Source organism: Pyrus communis, chromosome 14, assembly GCF_041283825.1.
Source record: "Pyrus communis isolate YQ-2024b chromosome 14, ASM4128382v1, whole genome shotgun sequence".
NCBI lineage: Eukaryota > Viridiplantae > Streptophyta > Magnoliopsida > Rosales > Rosaceae > Pyrus > Pyrus communis.
In genome coordinates this window covers 26,534,543-26,556,401 of record NC_142578.1, presented here as the reverse complement: position 1 = coordinate 26,556,401, position 21,859 = coordinate 26,534,543, and the positions used below count along the sequence as shown (strand labels likewise).

The 21,859-nt window shown below is 35.0% G+C and overlaps 1 protein-coding gene across 1 annotated transcript; it reads left to right on the top strand.

Annotated features, from left to right (window-relative positions):
- Positions 1-15,873: 15,873 nt before the first annotated feature.
- LOC137713784 (NAC domain-containing protein 87-like) lies at positions 15,874-18,182 on the top strand. The gene is made up of 3 exons (XM_068453135.2): positions 15,874-16,356; positions 16,473-16,795; positions 17,050-18,182. Exons 1-3 carry the CDS (start codon positions 16,140-16,142, stop codon positions 17,953-17,955), a joined length of 1,446 nt encoding a protein of 481 aa, XP_068309236.2. The 5' UTR covers positions 15,874-16,139; the 3' UTR covers positions 17,956-18,182.
- Positions 18,183-21,859: the final 3,677 nt, after the last annotated feature.

Genomic DNA, 21,859 nt, shown 5'->3' with positions numbered 1-21,859 from the left:
CGTGGATCTTCCTCAGCAAGGTACTCGGTTTGCAGTGCATCATGAATATGTCTCGGATGAAGATCATGGCAGTGGCTTTCTCAGCTTCACCCACCAGGCTGTCCGTCTCATTTTCAATGGCGGGACGTAAATTCTTTGCAGTGAGGTGGAGCTTCACATCTTGGACCCACTTGAGGTAGTTCATTCCAGAGACCTCCAAAGTGGTAAAGTCAAGTTTGTTCAAATTAGACATATTCCTATCATAAAATAAATGGACAAGATGTGATTAGTGTAATGGAGAAATCAATCCATTCATATAAGAGTAGAACATTTAGGTTCTAATAGATATGTATTGGTTTAAATTTATATGAAAAAGCTTCAGGTTTTCATGGGTGATGTTTTTAAGGAAAACTTTAGGTTTTCAAATAAGGCATGTTTCAAGAAACTTCAGGTTTCGAAATATTTATGAAGTTCAGGTTATATGTTCCTGCAGACAAACACAAAAATATATACATAAATATGCAACAATAAAATATGCAAATGGAACTTTAGGTCTATAATGGTACTTGAATTAATTATTTGGACTTGGGGCCAAATTTAAAGTGTGGGTGAAAAAATTATAAAACCCATAGGGCCTAAAAAAAAAAAGGCATTTAAACTCGGGGCCCAAAAACTTGGACCAAAGCCCATGGGTGGGCTGAGTAAACTGGTGTCGTGAGGTCTAGGCCCAAAGCTGGGCTAGAATGGGAAGATCAGGCCAAAGGGGTTCGGGCCTAAGGCAGCAAACCGGCTACCAAGGAGAAACTGGGCCCAAAATAGGCCCAGGCGAGGTGCAGGTGCACCGATACACCAACTGCAAGTTGGGATCGTGTGCGGCACGGACAGATGAACCCAGGGGGATGCAATCTAGTGCGTCGGGGACACCATAGCCATAGGCTGGTGTTGGATTTGGGCCAAGCGTGGGTTGCAATATGCAAGCCCAAAACCAAAAGTTTGGTTTTAGGTTTGGGCCGAGAGAAACCAAGCCCTAATTAGAGGTGGGTTTAGACCAAAAACACCTCAGTCGGAGCTGGATGAACTCGTTGGGAAAGAAGACCGGCACCGCCGTTTCAAGCGGCCTTGTTTTGGAAGATGGTTCTTGGTGCAAGGTCATGGGTTCGACAGCGAGCCAATTCCTAGTGACGGAGGGAGTACCTCGACATCCGTGCCCGCGCGGGGGGGGGGGAGAAGGAAAAAGGAAACCCATGAAATTCAAACTTGAATTTCAGCCAAATTCGATGGAATTCTTCTGGAATTTTAATGATTTTGGTTCAAAAATCACGACACCATGTCAAATTTTGCCAGAAAATTGCACGGCAAGGTCATGGTCTTGTTGTTGGCGAGTTGGGTTTTCTGGGTTGGACACCATAGGCGTCAGGTTTTAGTCGAGCTTGGTGCTCTATGGGTAGCTCGGGTCACGGGTTCAAAGAACCTTTAAAAATCTCAATCAATTCAATGCATATTTAAACAAATAATTTAATGCGTGAGCATATATTTAATGCAATTCATGGCAATATCAAATTCACATAATTCAACAGTTATGAATATAATGCATACATAATTTATGTAGAATCTAAAATTCGAAAAACGTAAAGTTGGGTCATACATCATGGTGAATGTTCATGCTATTAGAGCTGCAAAAATATCAAGATAAAAACCGTTGTTTTGGAAGAACTTGATTGCGTGATGATATGGATGAACTAGATTAATCCAGAAAACTTCCACGTCAGATTCCTAAGCGCAGCGGTAGGAACGTGCTGATAACGTGTTGTGGCCTATATTTAACTAACAGAGGAAGGGGGCCAGTGGCACAGAGAGAATAGAGAAAGATATGTGTTTGTAAGGTTGTGCAGAGGAATGTGTGTGTTATTCCCCTACACAGTGCTTTTATTTATAGTAATAAGGGAGAGAAGAAATCCTTCATCCATAAGGAATACGGACGCAGATGATATCATCACAACCTCTCTTTTCGTACCGCTAGGGATGCTTAACGTCATATAGGAAAGAATAACTAGAATAAAATCTAATTTAAAATTTACACGATCACACCTAAACTAGAAGTTTTACATCGACGATCATTTTATCTCTAGATAATTAAGAATGAATTTATTGCAACTAGAAAATTTTGTATTTGTCAGTGTTTACTTTGAGTTATTTACTTGCTAATTCCAACAGCCTAATACAAAGACATTTTATTCATCAAATTGATTTCGACTCTGAATCTTTCAACTTAATATTATTGTAAACAAGTGTCTATTTGGCTACGTTTGTTATTTTATCAAATATTGAAACAAATGTAAAACTACCCATACATTTTTTTGTTCTCCAATTATTTGATCCCTAGAGAATATGTATCAATGTGACAACCCTTGTGTATTAATGAAAAATTGTCATCCCTTCTGTAGGGCCAACCCTAAGGGTAATTGATGAGTCAATATTATATTATATATTTTACCTTATTCTAAGTATTAGTTTATTGATTATTTTGGTAGAATTTTGATATTTTGCTTTATATTTTCAACATAGGACATTCAACTTCCTCTGGACCAAAATGTGATTTAAATTGGAGGATGTTCATGTGTCTCTTTCCATCTTCATGTCAAATATTGGGATTTTTCTACCAAGCGATTATTTTCTGGCGATCAAATAAAGAAGCAGTGCGCGTTGCTGAAAAGTGATGTTTCTGGACTTAAACTGAGTTTTTGGAGCCCAAGATGACCTCAGATGGGTTCATGGTCTTCTGGAAGTGTTTAGAATAGTTCAAGCTTTAAACTCAACTATTTTGGGCCAGTTTTGTAGCTGATTTGGGTCCAAAACGTGGCTGTGCAGATTTTTGGGCGAATTTACCAAGTTATTTAGGATTATGTTTCCTATTTTATTTCAATTTATTAGGTTTCCTAGTTTTATTCTAAGACCTTTTACTGGGAGGATTTTAATTAGAGTAGTATAAATAAGGCTTGTTAGCCATTAGGGTTCTCTACACAGCAGAGGAGGAAGAACGCAATACTTTGGCTTTGGAGAGCTTTTAATGATTTAAGTTTATTTTCAAGGTTTTTTCTATCCATATTCTAAATAATATTTTGTTTTATGGTTGTTAGTAACTAGTTTCGTTTGCTAGGACGATGCCTTAAGCCATAGTGTGAATATGTTGTCTTTATTTAATTGCTTATGATATTATACATGCATACTTTGAATTATTAATCATTGTGCTTTAAACTATCTCTATATCTTAATGCTTAGCTACCATTATGATGTGTAGGTAAGTAATTGGATGCAATTCGGTCGGAATGCCATCGGGGATTTGAGTATTGCTTCTTGTGATTGATAGTTGTAATTTCACCAAGGTGAATGCCACGTCTTAGGGGTTGCATGGTTTTTCAAAGGGTTTTCACAAAGCGTAATGAGTCATGCATGTTTATATTTGATCTAAATGGCACAGACGGATTGCATGTTTGATATATGTTCTAATTTGAATGTCACAAGTAGAATATGCATAAGAAAAACCTAACCTTCAAAGTTGCATAGGTAATTCATAAGTAATTGGTAAATTTACATAGGATTGTTAAGGGGACAGCGGAACCCTAGGCTTTTACAATTTGGTTTTCAAAACGTTTTCCTTTGTTTTCTTTACTTTGTTAATTTCTTTATTCATTTTAATTAAATTTGTTTTTATTATTTTTAAATTCAAAATCAACTTTTTCCAATCCTTGTTTTTAAATAATTAACTAAGAATTTGGTTTTGCATAAATTATTCATTTAATCCCTGCGAAAAACGACCTTACCTGAGCTGCTTATACTACAACTACCTTGTTCTCTTGCAGTAATGAAAATAGGCACCAACCTAGAGGCCCCACTCTAGACAGCCCCTAATTTATTTTAAATACATATATAAAATTTTACAATTTAAATTCAATAAAAGTATCAAAACTAATATCATACACAATGATATAATTTTTCAAAAAAATAATTTTAATGTTTTTTTTACCCACATGTAACTATAGTTCTACTATTCCAAATCTAATTAAAATTTAAAAACCAATATGCCAATCCTTTTTCTCGATAAAGCCCCGCACTTTCTCTCTTCATTTACACAAAAACCATCGTTCCTCTCTCGGTCTTCACATGGTGGTGAGCATACTGATATTGATGGCAAAGACTTATTTCTAGAGGTAAGAATCTTGAGTAAAACTTTTACGAAAGAATTAAATCGAGCAATGGAAGTGATGAAATATCTAAGACAAATGAACCGTTCTTTCCCAAACGCATGGGTTGCTTATAGAATTTTGTTAACCATATCAGTTGCAGTTGCCTCTGCAGAAATAAGTTTTTCAAAATTAAAGTTGATCAATTCTTATCTCCAATCAATTATATCAAAAGAAATATTGAATGGTTTAACTATTTTATCAATTGAAAAATAATTGGTTGAAAATTTAAATTATGTAAATTTAATTAGTACATTTGCATTTAAAAACGCAAGACGTGTAATATTCAAGTAATGTTAGTGTACCTTTCTTCTTTTGATATTAATTTTTAATGATATGTAATTTAGAATTAGACCCTTTCATGTAATTAGTGAATTCTTTTTTATACATATCAATGTACAAAGGGTTGGAGGACTGATAACTCTAGAGATTCATTTTGAAGGCTCACCTAGAGCCCCCAAACTCCCAAGGCTGGCATGGGCTTCAGATGAAAAAAAAGTTTGGTAAGACCTCAAAACATTTTATTCACAATATTCCATTTTACATTGCTACCACACATGTTTCAAGATTTTCCTTTTAGAAAATCTTTATTGATTAAACTACCAAATTCAATGTAGATATTTTTTTTTTTTTTGGACAAACAATATTATCTACACTAAGGGGAGGGGGTAGTCTTAGTCTCACAATAGGCTAGCAATAATGTGGTTCAAATTCGCCTTTGGCGATAATGGATCCTAAGATCTCTCATTTACAAGTGAAGAGGAATATCATTAGACCGTAGTACTAAGTGACAATTCAATGTTGATTTTGACAATTCAATGTTGATTTTGAAAAGGAAAAATTATATTTCTTGTTTTTGTTATAATTAACATTGTGTTATTGTGTAAATCCTTGATAGATTTGGTTTAGGATTCCTATATAATATAGTGATTCTTTCTTATTAGGTTTTGTATTACTTGGAGAGTAAGTATCTCTTTCCTCATGCTTTACTAAAATAAAGATGTGGATGCAAATTTCTTCCTTCTTGTTGTTGGATGAAAATGCACTGCAAAAACAACTAACACCTTAAGTTAAGGCCAAGAGCCTCACGCGCCCACGATGAATAAGGGGGGCTTTGGCCGAAGAACCTCCGATGCCAAAGTTAGAATTTCGAGGGAAAAGTATTTGGAGAAGGTAGAGAATTTTGCAAGAGGATTCAACTTAGGTTTCAGAGAAAATGAGGGGCTATATATAGGGGTATGGCCGGCCCTATTATGAGAATGGGGACGGGCCATATGTGGAATTTTTTGGTGTTAATTGTAATCAATTAGCTAATTAATAAATTAATTGAGTAATAAATCAAGTAATTAGCTAATTAATATAATTTGGAAGAAATAATTTGGGAGTTACCTTGTGAGGAAGATTTGATGAGGATGGATGAAATGGGTTTTGAATAAATACCTATTTTGATCACTATTGACCTTGATTGAGCCATGATTATCCATTGCTAGCGCGTAGAAGTTTCAGTATGCCTCGAGGGTCATTTTATCTTTTTACCTTAGAATCCACATGTTGCCTCCATATTTTTCTTAATTATTTTTTGCGCCACAGAAGGCACTGGCATAAGGAAAATACATCTACAACTTTCCTGAGCCATATTTTCTCTTTTTTTTTTCTCTCTCTTTGTTGCCACACGTTTCTCTCCCTTCAGTAAAATAGGGTACAACACGATACCAAACACATTCCTGATGTTGTGCTAAGGAATTTGAAGAGTATTTTTTGCTACGAACTAGTTCACAATCCTCATCACGCAATCCAGATTCTTCTGAATACAGTCTAAATTGTAGACAATTTTTTAGCCTTGATTGCATGAAACATTCAGTGTGGTGCATGAACCCCAAATCTTCTGGGTTTCAAATTTATAATCTACTTAAATTCGCATTATTTTATATAGGATTTATATCACAAATGGTCTCTAAAATTGAAAATCAATCAATGTAGTCCTTGAAAAAATGTGTCATAATTCAATGTGATTCTTCTGTCACAATTTTGTAAAAAATTATGTTATGTGCTGATGTGGTAAATGAGGCGATTTAACAGTTTTTATCAAATGGTTCTTGAAATCAACCCACACGATCAAGATGGCCCTTGAAATTGAAAATCGATCAATATAGTCCCTAAAAATAGTTGTCACAAATTAATGTGGTCATTCCGTCACAATTCTGCTAAAAATTTTGTTATGTGCTAATGTGGGGTTAATAATTAATTTAAAAAGTTGTTAAAAGAAAAAACCTTTTTGCACAATGAGATTATTTCAAGGCAAAGATTGTCGTTTTCTGCATCATCAGGAGAACACGTAACAAGCTCTTCAAGATTAAGATTGTGAGGCTTTCGATTGCCCAAATGTTGTCGTTGAAGTCACAAAAGTTGTCACTAATCCAACCCGTCATAAAAGGTGGTCTCGATCCTGGTCCAATTCGACGAAGGGTGCAAAGATGGGTATCTAGATAATTTTCTTTTTCAAAGAAGAGACGGCGATGAAGGTAGAAGAGCATAGGGTGGGATCGGAGATGATTGTGGGACTGGATTTATGGGTTGATAACTTTTTTAAATAATTATTAAATTATTAGCCCTGTTTCTAATTCTTTTTTATTTAGTTTGACTTGTGGGTCCATTTATGTGTCACATCAGCACATAACAAACTTTTTTACAAAATTATGATGGAATGATCATATTGATTTGAGACATCTATTTTAGGACTACATTGATCAATTTTCAATTTCAGGGATAATCTTGATGGCCTGGGTTAATTTCAGGGACCATTTATGATAATAGAAAAAAAGACTTGTGGACCCATTTATGTGTCACATCAGCATATAACATAATTTTCGACAGAATTATGACGGAATGACCACATTGATTTGCGACACCTATTTCAGGGACTACTTTTATCGATTTTCAATTTCAAGGACCATTTTAATGGTGTGGGTCAATTTCAGGGACCATTTGTGATATAAACCATGTTATATATTGTATTGTGGAGATGATGATTGTCTGAGAACTAAGAAAAATAAGCAAAAAGATTAGGTTTTTTTGCCTTAACTCGAGTGAGCCACAGCTTGAAGTCATTTGAGTCGCTCCGCTCTAACCTGTTGCACTCGCCTAAAACCCTCGAACATAGATGTTTTCACGTCGTCCCTTGTCCTAGGACATAGGCCACTGTTTGAGCTTCGCCAATAGTCGAGCCCAAATCCTTGGTTCACCAATTTCTTGTGACACCTTGTCACTTTGATAACCTATAGTCATCCTCGACGAATGTGGCCGAGATTTCCTGTCAAAATCTCACCTAACTTTTGAAGATTCAACTTCAAATCTTCTATGTTTTAGACCCCCGATGTTGAGAAACCCTTCTCTGTCGCAATTTTAAGGATCTAGTCAAACCCCATGGCTCACCCCGACCATCTCAAATTGAGATCACAACCGCCCGTGGCATTCGTGGTGACTCGTGTTGCTCCTCCTCTCGCGGTGGTTGTGGCCCGAGTGCTGCCATTCCTTGCGGCATGGCGTGGAGCAGTAGTTGTTGCTGGTGTAATCGATTCAACCTTGCAATATAGGCAGCTAAATCCGGTGGTGGTGCCGCCGTTCCGGTGTTTTTTACTTGACGATCTTCGTGTTTCCACCATTCTTGAATTGAAGAAAACATTGAGGAAGGAAGTTTTGTGTTTATGGTTTTGCATTTTCTCAATTGAATGAACAATCGTGAGTGTTTTTCAAGAACTCTCAATGAAAGCACTAATTTGTAGAAGGAGATCTTCGCCTCGGATTGAATTAATGAAACCTACACACACAAAAAGGACAAACGGAGTTAGACTAACACCGGTGTGGTGTTAGCCAAAAGGCCTCTGATGTCTAAGTCAAAAAAATTGTAGGAGGTAATAAGAGTGTGGTGAGAATTCTCGGTTACTGGGATAAAGTGGTTGACCTTGGCTATTTATCGAGAATTGAGGAGTTAACCGTAGCATCCATGTTCATTGAACCTGTTAGCAAAGTGTTACTTAGTCTGCACACTTATGGAGGAATATTCCTCTAAGATTCATGGAATATGCTTCAAAGAGTCTTGCACTGTTAAGAGACTGATAGGCAAGCACATTCCATATCAAAGTAATCTGCATAGGTTGTGTGGCAATCAACTTGGACATTTGGTGATAAACTGGGCCCAGGGGCCAGTTGATTGTGGGCTTCTAGGACCTTCGTAGAGAATGTAGCTTGTTAGCCCATTAAGGTTTGAGTAACGGTTTGCGTATTTTGTCAAGGACAAAGTAATATTTGATAAGTTGTATTCAAGGCGTGCTCACGGTTTGCGTACTTTATCAAGGACAAGTAGTCATATTTGATAACTTGTATTCATGGCGTGTTCATTGCTCGGGATATTTTATGGTTCCACAAACAATGACTATGAATTTAAAGAGCAACTATTTACTTTGCTATTATATAGTCTTTATAAAGTCTCCTAGAGATGAGTTTTTGAGATATGGCTTTTTAAAATACAATTTTAATAGTTTCTCAGCTTCTCTTGGAGCTGCTTTTTAGTCAGATATATTTGGGGCGGTTAGGTGCCATAGGATTTTGTTTTGAGAGAGAAAGAGAGAGAGTTGGGTAGGTTAGCCTATAATATTGACTGCATAAAAAAATAGATACCAACCCAAAGAGAAAAGGAATAGTCAGTATTTTAATTAATTAAACAAAGATACCAACCCAAAGAAAATAAAGAAATAGTGAGTATTTTAATTAAACAAACATGAATGAATCACAAGGCCACACCCAAAGAAAAGAAAGAAATAGTGAGTATTTTAATTAATTAAACATGAATGAATCAAAAGGCCACATTAAATTCTTAATCAGCAACTTATATAATAATGGATCGAATTCCCTTATCTAAATCCAACTATATTATACTATATCCAAAGTTTGTTTTTTTATATTTGTTTCCGGGAAGTATTATTGACACTCTAAAAATCTCATTCTACACTCCTCATAAGTGTATTTTTATTTTTAAACATAGAAATTTTAGAATGTAGAATGAAAATTTTGAAGTGCCAATAACAGTTCTATTGATTCCCTCTCTCAACTCAACTCAATGAGATAGACATAAGTGGATTTGTCATACCATATCTGTCTGAATGAGAGCCTACTGTCTGAGTCCATGAAACAAACGTTTATAATTTAGAAAGATGGCAAAAGCTGATGATGATGGAGCTACGTTTTCATAAGTAATTAAGAATAACTAATAGTCTAGTATTAGGTGATGCTGATGCAGATCCTACTTACCTAATCATACGAAAGAATAATATCAAGGTTTTAGATTCATCATATGGCGTCCAGCATGTGAATTCTCAATTCTCGAGTTTTACATTGCAAAATTACACATTTGTGAATATATATATATATATATAAGGTTAATTCAGTGGGGAAAGGAGACGAACAATGTGGCACATGGGCTAGCATGTATAAGTTTGAGTTATGGTAACATTGTGACTTGGTTTGAGGAACCCCTTGATATAATCATTGATTTTTTCTTTGAGGATAGCAATTCCTAATTAATTATGTTGGTACGGGACAATTTTTTTCCCTTCGACCGGTTTAAAAACCCTGGCAAGGTTTTTATCGAGACTTTGTGTTTGCACCATATCCTCATTAATGTATGTATTTCATTTGTTATTAATGAATATCGTACTTTTTCTAAATAAATAAAAAAAGATCTATTTAGTAGGTTTCCAATGTGAAAACTACATACTCTAATAATTATAACCAATGTTCTAAAAAACGGCCTAAGCGCTAGGCAGTGGTGAATCGAGGCGTTTTCTTGCAAATCGGTTGGAAAAATCAGATGTGCTCTAAGCGGGCTAGGCAGTGCTAGGCGATTTTTTTTTTTTTTTTTTTTGAAATTGAAAAAAAAAATCCTATCTACATTACTATATTTCCTTATTTTCCTCCTATTTTGCATTTTATGTGGTTTTAAATTGTGAATATATTGTACATGTGTCATCCTACAATACTCCTCACTATGGTTATATGGCATGCTTAATTTTGGACTTGTTGGATACTTTTTTTGCATTTTATCATCTTTTTATTATCGTATCTATAGATTTCATACAAATATAATTTTTTGTAAGTGTCAATATGCACTTGTTCATAAGATATATAAAAAATTTATGTAAATCTGCCTAACCAACTGCCCAACTTGCGCCTAACGTTTTTTATTATAACCAACTTAACTAAAATTGTTGGTCATAGAGAGAGAGACAGAGAGAGAGAGAGACAGGCAAACGCAAAACTAGCTTGCCGCACTTTCTCAAGCCTTGTATTCCAATCCAATATATTCGAGGAAATGAGTATTCCCTCCTGCTACTAGTAATAATGTCGCATGGCATGGTTTGGTGGGTCCACGCTTACGCGTTTCTCTTGAACATTTCTTGTTTGGGTATTATTAAAAGGATTGTTTTCTTGAGAAGATTATTAAAGTGATTTAAACTGCCGGGATTACTTCCGTATTTTACGTCTTTCTACGATTTTCTAATCTGATTTAGTACAATTTGGGTTTTTGGGAAGGTGATAACTAATGACTCGATGAGGTGGCAGAGGATGAAACTCAGGCTAAACAGTAAATAGAAACTGTGGGATGTCAATTACGGAATCAATTACTTTTACTTAATTAGGGGAATTGGTTATGATAAAATAAAAATATATACAGCTCAACTTGTGGAAAATTTCAACAGAAGAATGTCAACACGTGGTGTGGGATGGATTTGGTTGGCCCTGGCCCATCGTAACAGCATTCTAATATAAAGCCCAGAAGTTTTTTTAAAATGATTAAAAATGCCTTTAAATGTATATTTTAAGTATTGGCTTGCATTTTCATTGAAATTTGTTTTAAAAATACCTTTATTAAAAATGTTTTAATTATTTTAAAAACACTTCTAAACATGGATTAAAAAAACCATTTCTAAAGAAATATATAACTTCATAATAGTATGGGTAGTGAACGTCCTTGATTAATTTATTGTCAATTGTAGTGGTAATTACTAATAGAGATAATTAAGCAGTCCTTATTTAATGACGTAATTGATTTGAGGCCGGTAATGAGTTGGGGCCTGGGGGCATTTTCGATGCAAGTGCTTATTTTTGATACACGTGCACGATACACCCCAGAAAACGAGGTGATGTTTGGTTTTGCAAAGCCGCTGATTTCTCGGTCGGCGCCCTTCATCTTTACTTTTTTCTCCGTTTTACATTTCATATTTACCAATAGATTTTATAGTAGAATATTAATTTTCTTATAATGTCATAATCACATCCCCTCGTCATTTGATTTATATTGTTTATGTATTTGGTTTAAAAAATTTGTCACATATAATGTGAAAGAAAAAGTCTCACATTGGTGATGGATCAAACTTACAATGACTTATAAGAAGTTAAGTTACTTCTCATATTGTCAATTGATTTTAAGAATGAACCTCAATATTTTTTATAGTACCAGAGCGAGCGCAGGTTAGTTAGTCACCACACTTGCTCCACGTCACTTAATACATTACATAATTTGTGTTATCCACTTATTTGATTTAAAAATTCATCAAACGTGAAGGGACATGTGCGAATGTAAAAAACACTCAGACGTTAACGAGGCACCACAACTTGCACATGAGATTTAAGCCAATGTTTTTCTGACTCTCAGACTTTTAAGCCATATTTGATAAAAATGAGTTTTGAGGCACTTGTCTCTGTTAATTAAGTTCCGTCAGCCACCCATTGTTTTGTTGATGAAAGAAAAAAAACAGCCAAATCCATTTAAAATGTTGCTTATCAGATTTAGTCGGCGAAAATGCATGGCTACTCTGAAGTATTCAGACAAATACATAAAAATAGCATATTGAATTCTATTTATACTAACAGTTGTTCCAATTTAATTCATTTTGCTTTTCTTATAGAGATTTGTACTTTTTTTTTTCTTTTTTTTTTTGCACGTTTTTTCACTCCCTTATGCATTGATTGCTTCTATAATTTTATTGGATCTAAAGCTAACATAATAACAAGAGAATATCTGTAAAAAGAAAAAAAACGAGGATACACAAATCACTTCCCGTTCGATTTCAAGTTTTTGCTACTTCAACGCATACAGTATAGGAGAGATACAAGAAAATTTGACAAACAAAAGAAGAAAAGATTTGAAAGGCTAAAGATTTCACATATATTCATTTCATCATGGTGATTGGTAGATCATGTTCTCCCTAGAATGCCAGCTATTAATAAGCTGGAAAATTATTAGAAAATTCGTTATTTTTGACTTATGGGGGTGAGAGGTATGACGTATGAGCCCCCTAGCTAGATTCGGTCTGTTCTGTTGGGTACTCGTTTTCCTGATTTGCATTTTGTGGAGAATGCATCCATGATCTATTTATTAATTAAGAGAAGTGTTATTGGCATTTCAAAAATCTCTGTAGACATCGAAATTTCAGTAAAACAAATGTTCACCAATGCATTAAAGTTTTGACGTGTCAAGGCATACGCCATGTGTTGTACAAATTGTACACATGGCGTGTGACTCAACAAAATAGGAAGAAATACCCTTGAAGGATTAAACAAGTTTTTCTTCTCATTTTGGGCAATGACAAGGCAAGTACATTTCAATCCATTGAGGATCAAAACAAGTTTTTCTTCTCATGTTGGGCAATGACAAGGCAAGCACACTTCAATCCATTACGGATCAAAGCAAGTTTTTCTCATTTGGGCAATGACAAAGCATACACATTTCAAGTTTAAAATGGTATTAAGTGGGAAATTAGGCCATAAGTTAGACCACTTCAAGTTTAAAATGGTATTAAGTGGAAAATTAGGTCATAAGTTACACCACTTCAATTTCAATATTGCATTAAGTGGGAAAATTAGGCAATGGTGCTTGGAAAGGAAAAAAATATTTTGTGGTGGTGATTCATTCTCAAAGCCTATAAATAGGCTTCTCCATCAAGGTATCAAGCATCAACCAATTCACAAATACATTTCTCTACTCCCAAATTGGAAGAGAATTCCCCAAATCCTTGAAGCTTTGAAACTCCAAAGCTTCCAACCATCCAAATTCCCAAGAAAAGCCAACACACACCAAAACCAATTCACAAATACATTTCTCTACACACCAAAACCTTGAAGCCTTAAAGTTCTAAAGCTCTCAAGAAAATCCCGAAGGATCAAGAAAGCACTCTTTGTTTCTTCGTCAAATCCTTCTTCAAGATTAAGCTCAAAAGCCCTTGAAGAACTCCCACCAACTCAAGATCAAGCCCCGACGGTCCTTGGATCAACAAACAAATCCACACATCTATTCTTCAAGATCAAGCCCAAAAGCCCTTGAAGAAAACTAACTGTTCATTCAAGATCAAGCCTCGACGGCCCTTGAAGAAAACCAACCGTTCTTCAAGATCAAGCCCAAAAGCCCTTGAAGATCCGCTCATCCATCAACATTCAAGATCAAGCCCCGAAGGCCCTTGAAGAAACTTACAACTGTTCATCCAAGATCAAGCCTCGACGGCCCTTGGATCAACAAATCTAGATCTTACGGAGATAGAATCAGAGGACCAAATTTAAGAGAGATCGTAACCCCAAAAAATCATAAACACAAAAATATTATTTTGTACACGTTATTCTGGTTTCTTGTTTCAAGGAATCTTTCGTGTTCACAATCTCATTCTACACTTTTTATAAGTATATTTTTCTTTCCTAATATAGAAAGTTTAGAGTGTAGAATGTGATTTTTGAGATGCTAATAACAATTTTCTTAATTAATTAATTGATTGATTGATTAATTTCATGGTATGCATATATATGATTGTCTGTACACACCACACATTAGAGATCGGGGCATATGTACGGACCGATTGATATTCATACTTAATTTACTTTTTCGAAACTGTATTTGTGTGCGAATGACACATTGATTTACACACTGTTCTAAAAATTCCCACTTAGCGCCATTTAGGTCCCGTCTAGGCGCTAGGCGATTGATTACAACTCCGATTAATGTTTAGGCAATTGAAAATTAAGAAATTGTGCCTAAACCTACTGAGGTGTCTGCCTAGACCGCCTAGGCACTCGCCTAGACCACCCAGACCCGCCTAAATTGCGACTCACTTATACAGAAAATAGATAATTTTCATTTTAAATTTTATTTTTTTGATAAATTGTAAGAGACTTGTTGAATACTTATATGAACATACATTATATGTTTGTTCCCCATATTTTCATTATGTTTCAATACTTCATAATATATATATGTCATTCTATTTTGTAGTTTATGATAAAATTATATATTTTTTAAGTATAAACAGACACTTATTTATATGAATTATAATAAATTTAGTTAAATCCGCTTAGGCGCTAGGTCCTAACCAGCCGTCCGGTTAGTGCATAACGTCTTTTAACATTGGATTTACATGAGTTTTGAAGCAGCCGATGAGCTAGCTAGCCGAGTCAGTGAGTAAGCCACTAATCGAGCACCTACTAAATTAAGTACTAATTTGAATAATTCATAATTGAAGCTGATAAGTAAACGTGTATACGTATATATTCATGAACGTGTCGTATATGTATACATTGTTGTAGAAAAGAAACGAATGAACGAAAAGAGGAAGAAAGATGCGAACCTTTTCCAAAGCTTTCAATAGGGAGAGACTTTTTGGATGGATCGGTTATAACGGATTGGAACATGCAATGCAATTCCAAAAGATGTTACATTCAACTATTCAGTTGAAGCTTCCGATAGAAGCCCCTTTTTTATTTGTTTAATTAAATTAATAGCCAATATGAAAGGCTACTGGGTACTCTGGGAACGTGGGTCCCTCCAACATAGAAAGTTCCTTTTTTTTTTCAAGGAATGTGATATTCACACACCACTTTTTACTTATCTCATATATTTTTGGTTTTCGGCCGTCAGATCAGATAAATTAAAGAAGATCAACGGACAGAAATTAACAAAGAATGTGTGAGAAGTAAAAAAATGTATGTGGATAGCACACCTCTTTTTACAATTCATTAATTTTTGTTCTTATTTCTAATTTAGCCAAAGGATAATACTTAGTTATTTAAAATGAGAATTCACTTTTTTATTTAATCCAATAATATTCTCACACCGTTTTTTATTATTTTAGAAAATAATAGCATGCTAGTAATTCTTTTTTTTTTTAATAAGAAACACGTGATATCTTTTATTGTGCCGAATTAAAAAATAAATACTTAAAGAATAATGTTAAAAAGATCGAAATTTTAAATTAAATTTCGTAAACCAAATGATGTGAATATTGATAGTTAAATTATTACAAATTTTGATTACTGTGTTTATTAATTTTTTGTAACACATTATTTAATTAAAAAATTTGTCTCCATATTACCATCGATATATAGAATACTCACTTTGATTACTCAAGTATTATCTTCGCAAAAAACCAAAACAAACGGTACATAAAATAATGGAGATAAAAATAATAAGAAATAATAAAAAAATTATGTGGCTTCCTCAGTAGGTGCCTTGCGGACCACGGATCTTGATAATATGAGCTGTTTTGAAGAAGAAACCGGTCTCTTCCCTTCCCTATAAAAGCTCTTTTTTTTCCTTTGTTCTATTTTCTTAACTGCTCTCTTACCCTTTCTTTCTTTCTTTCTTTCTTCTTCTCTGACTTGTCTCTCTCCCTCCTTCCTCTTCAATACTAACCTCCCTCTCGATCGATCGGCTAGCTGCAGATTCATTCGTTAATTTTCTTTCTTTTCTTCGGTTTGTAGTTGAAATTAATTGTTGGATTGAGAATACTTTGTATTCTTGAGCTTAGCTGGCTTGCTGGGCAGCCCTTGTATAAAAAGAGAAATTGTCGGCGTACATATACATATAACAAAAGAGGAGAGATGGATCCGTCGATGGAAGCACAAACAGAAACAGGCATGGTGGTGAATAGAGGAATATCAGACGAGCTCAAGGGGTTGCCTCCTGGTTTTCGGTTTCATCCCACGAATGAAGAAATCATAACTAGCTATCTCATAAAGAAGGTCATCAACAGCAGCTTCGAAGCTGTTGCAATCGGCGAAGTTGATTTGAACAAGTGCGAACCTTGGGATTTGCCTAGTAAGTATTACTTGTCTGTCTTCCGGGGGTATTTCGTGTCGTATGTATATAGATATATTTTGAATTACTTGAAATAACTTAGTTTGCATATATGGATATGTATATTCCTTGAGCAGAAGAAGCAAAGATGGGAGAGAAGGAGTGGTACTTCTTTTGCCAGAGAGACAGGAAGTATCCGACGGGGATGAGGACGAATCGAGCGACGGAATCAGGGTACTGGAAGGCCACAGGAAAAGATAAAGAGATATTCAATAAGGTTAAAAAGCAGCAACAGCAGGGCGGCAAAGGTGCAGGAGGAGGGTGCCTGGTTGGGATGAAGAAGACTCTTGTGTTCTACAAAGGGAGAGCCCCTAAAGGAGAGAAGACCAACTGGGTCATGCATGAATACAGGCTTGATGGCAAAATCCCACTCTACAATAACCTCTCCAAGGCTGCAAAGGTAATTAAAAATTTAAAATCATATTCCTACCTATTTTAATACCTATTAAACATCCGTGGCCCCCTTTTGAATTTTGTTATGTTGGTTGGGAGTTTCCTTTCAAGGAGGGGTTTGGGCTTTTAGCTAGCTTTTAATTTTCTCTTCTTTTTTTTTTTTTTTTTTTTTTTTTGGCAAGTCATCAATATTTGAAGATCAATCAATTTTACTTTTAGTTTTAATTTTAATCTTAATTTTGTATATATATGTTGGCGTAGGATGAATGGGTTGTGTGCAGAGTTTTCCACAAGAACATGGGGCTCAAAAGAACCCTTACCCCAACTCGGATGAACTCTTTTGGGAATATTGGGGATCACGATCTCTTGGATTGCTCTTCCCTCCCACCTCTTATGGATCCTACTCTTAATACTTCCAACATCATGACCAACAAACATTCTTCATGCTATGGAGACAATGACTTCAAGCCCGATTCCATTATCACAGCGCCACCCCCATCGGATTATCATGGAATCAACACTAACAGCTACCTCAACTACTTTTCATTGGGGGGAGGCGGCGGCGGTGTTCAAGGCCTCAAGCAGAGTTGCAACTTTCAGCTGCAGCCTAACAATAACTACAACAGTTACCAAGCCAGTAGTCTCAGTAACCCTTCCAACATGTTATATCCTCCACCTCTTCATCATAATCATCAGCATCATCACCAGTTTCAAAATCCTTCTAGTTTCCCAAATTTCCAGCCAAATCAGATGATGAGCGATTCTGATTATTTTCAACAAGGGATGATGAGGGGTACTCAAGGGCAAGGGTCGGTGTTCCAAACAAGTACTATTACTAGTAGTGACCGTGATGACGATGATCAGGCCATTCTAAAAGAAATAGCTGCAGCCAACAACAACAACAAGAGGAAGAATAATAATGAAACATCATCGTCTGGCTTAAGAGGAGGAGGCTTAGACAGGCACTGCAAGGTCGAGCAGTTTTCGTCCAACCAGTCTATGTTTAGCCTCTCCCAAGACACCGGATTGAGCACGGACATGAACACTACCGAGATATCATCATCATTTATTTCAAAGCAAGAATTGGGCAGCACCAACAACTCTTCCTATGATCAAGATCCATCTGTTGTCCCCCTTTCCGACATTGAAGGATTGTGGGACTTTTGACATTCATTCAAAAACAAGTCCTTCTGCTAATTGGGATTATTAAGGGTTTAAATTTTTTCTTTATTTTGGTAGGGAGATTAACTAGTCAGAAATTGATGTTGTTGCATACACGAATACTGTATACTGCTTTCATGGTTTCCGGGGCCATTTTAATTTTCATGATTATTGTGAACTAAACTCATGTAAATTTTCTTTTTTATTATTTAAATTTATTATTACTACGGTTACTGCAATTCTTCATGTTGTAATTTTGATTTGTTAATTTGCTTTCATCCTTTTTCCTGCATTTAAATTTTTTAATTTGTGATTAATTGTGTTTGAATGGAATACACAAGGTGATTATCAATTGAACTGTTATCTTGCATCTGCCAACCCAAAAATTTGTGGCACAACTTTTTTTATATAAGTTTTTGCTGGACTCATTCAGTGATATATTTTAATGATTTGAACCGTTTATCTTTTATAATATAATTCATAGATCATTACTACAAAAAAATGGTGTCACGAATTCTCTCCCGTATATATATGTATGTAGTGTGTGTGCGTGTGTGTAAAGTTAAGTAAAACAAATTCTAAATTAGTATTGGAATGCCAGTACTCCATATATATGTATATAGACCTGGTGCAGAAACCTAGCTCGTTGAAATATTTGAGAGAATTAGTTGAGATGAAAGAAATGGTGATTTAGATATATCCATTATGAATCACGTGCATTGTTCCCTGAATATTTGCTCATGTCATGCAGCAGATGCTCTTGGCCACGAGAAAGGTTTATTCGAATTCGTTTCGTTGAAATAATTGAATTAGCATCAGCCAGCTAACTTGTTCGTAACAATCATTGGTTTCTTGCTTCAAAAACGTACGCCATAGTAAATCTTTTGTCAAACGAAACTCAATTAATTATTACATGTACCTTAATTAAATGACTTGGACTTCGATCTTTCTTCACACATGTTATGCTTGCTTTTTATCGTGAGCTCATCTGTCCATTTAACGTGTTTTTCAGATGTATATTGCTCGTTGGCATGCATGTATGTTGTTGCTAAAGTGATTAATTGTGTATCAAACTCATCATCTAAGTAAATCGAGCTTAAAATCTCATATTTTTTTGAGGCATAAAAATATTAGTAGACCATAATATTTGTGGCATGTATATAAAATTACTTTGTTAATTTGTATGCTTTTTTTAGTATTGGGAATTTTGTGTAATTAAATAGTTAATTAGAATAAAATTGGCTTGATTTGCATGTTGCATATATAACTTGCATGTATGGCGTCATGTATATGCTTTATTTCATCCGGCTAAAAGCTAACAGAAAAGAAAAAAGATAAAGATAGGAGGAAGAGATAGCCCTAACTACTCACTCGTTATATTTTATTTAAATTAAATTTTGTAAACTAAACAATATGTTTATTAATGATTGAGTTATAATTGAAGTGTTGATTAACGTACTTAATTCATACTGGTAACATATCATTTGGTTTAAAAATTTGGTCGACTTAGCATTACCTATGAACTCATTTGGATGTGCTTTTAAAATGACTGAAAGCTCTTTTGGTAAAAATATTTCTAGAACCAATCTTTATAAAAATGTAAGTAAATCCTAGAAAATCACGTAAAGTGCTTCTTGGAATAAGCTTATAACCCAAAAACATTTTTTGTAAAAACGCTTTCAGTCATTTTAAAAACACATCCAAACGAGTCATATATCACTTTGTTGACTTTAACTTTTCAATCCCTAACTGTTCACTTGAACACAAATGCTTTCAACAAAGACAAAGCAAAAAAGAAGAAATTAACTTGCTGATTGAACAAAACGAATTATATTAGCATTACTGAAATCACACTTTTAATCGATATTTAGAAACGGAAGGAGAAATGTTGATGAACGATGAATGCTTTTCATCATGAATGATGCATGATGAAGATTACTTTTCATGTGATCGACATTTATCCAAAACTTATTTATGCAATGGAATTTGCTTTGCCGCTTTTCATCCCGGAAAAAAACTTAACTTTTCATTCAAAGCAAAGCGTCCGTTGGATTTTGATTCTTGCAGGCAACTTAACCGCCCTTTTATAGCTTTCTTCGCTTGTTTGCACTTTACATTTTTAGACAACGATGTGTGTGTCTGTATACACTTACTATTTTTGTTAATTAATTATCTTCCACTACTGAAATAAAATATAGCAAAATTATATTGTGTTGAGCAACAAAATATTTCAAACGAAGAAACTAGCTATTTAGTTTCTAGCAGCAGCAGCAGCGTAGGCTGATTTGTTGCATGAGAACATGGAGATGGGGGTGGCTGGCTGGCCCTCTACAACCAATCCCCCTCCCCTGCAAACTCTTCTTAGTCCTTGCTAGGTCTCTCTTCTATTTCCTATTGGAATATTTTTGCTCTCACCCTTAAGTGATGGTAATGTTCATCATTTTATTTATTATTGTTGAATAAGCTTACTCTGTTTAACAGATAAACACAAATTTCAAAATTGAAATTCATCCCACGATAATAATTAAGATGATGAGTATTACTACCACTTGAGAGTAGTGAGCAAAACTGCACCCATTTCCTATATGTATTGTGAAAACCAACTTCTTAATTGGAAAAGGATCCTCTTCAAATCCTTTTTATGGGGATCCGGGGATCAATCAATCATGTCTATTCATCGTACATCGTGCGGTTAGAAATCATTTTAAATTTTAAATTAAATATAAATAATATCTAACGAAAATTGACTGCACGATATACAATGAACGAACATAATAGATTGATCTCTCGAATTCCCACAAAGAGGATCTAGAGAATATCGTTTTCCTCTTAATTGTGCTACATATTTGGGGTTGACATATAGTATTATTATATTATGCATACTTATAATTTATCATGCCACATGCCTACCCACATCTGCTTATGTCATATCATATGCACCATCACATCATCTTTTCATTTTTACAATCCCACCTACTTTAACATTCATCAGTCTGCTACACTCAACTAATTACTATATTGCTTCAATCGTCCCATAATTTACCGAAATCTAACATACGTTTCTCTTAAGAAATTAACCAGCGACTTGTTCCTAGTTAAAACTGTTACAAACAATGTTCATACACACTTAAATTTGTATACAAAATGCAAGGGACACTAAACTCTGTAAATCACAACTCAATTATCTCTTTATACGCGACTTTGCAGGATTATTAAAGATGGCTGGTGGGATGGGGGGAGAAGTGTTCCACAGAGCTGCAATGGCAGAAGCGGCGGTTATTCGTGCAGCGTTGGTGAAGTGTAGGGACCTGGGTAGCGACAAGGTGGAAGTAGAGCCTGATGCCCTTTCTATTATCCAAATGTTGAGGGGAGAGCGCTCTATTGATGCAAGTTTGGAGTGTTTGCTATTTGATATTAAAGCCTTGGCGTCTCAGATTAGGGAGGTGAAGTTCATGTTTGTTCAGTGGAGTGGTAATCTCGCTACCCATGCCGTGGCTTCATATGCAACCTTGCCTGGTGGCTTTTTCCTATGGAATGTCTATGGCCCTGAATTTCTATATAATATTATTGCAGAAGATGTAAACGTTATTATTACAATTAAATAAAGTTTACCTTTTGGCCACAAAATTAAAAGTTCCAATCCTTAATGATGTATGCTTCGATCCACATGTATCTGTAAAAACCTCATCCATCAAAAATTTAGGAAAACTAACGAAAAGTCCAAAAACTTCTCTTTTAATGAAAAGCCTTTTTTAAAGGTATAGTGAATAGTACAGAGAAAGTTATAAATGTGATTTTTTGTTAAAAGTGAATAGTACTGAGAGTGTTTTGTTAAACATCTCTAAAAATTTTCACAAATAATCTTTATTTGAGGGATTTAGTAGGGGTATTTATAGGTTTGAAACGATTG

Excerpts from the sequence above, each read along its gene's own strand:
- LOC137713784 (XM_068453135.2), top strand. The coding sequence starts at position 16,140 with ATGGATCCGTCGATGGAAGCACAAACAGAAACAGGCATGGTGGTGAAT. Across the intron at positions 16,357-16,472 it reads CGAACCTTGGGATTTGCCTA|AAGAAGCAAAGATGGGAGAG; the intron begins GTAAGTATTACT and ends TTCCTTGAGCAG. Across the intron at positions 16,796-17,049 it reads ACCTCTCCAAGGCTGCAAAG|GATGAATGGGTTGTGTGCAG; the intron begins GTAATTAAAAAT and ends ATGTTGGCGTAG.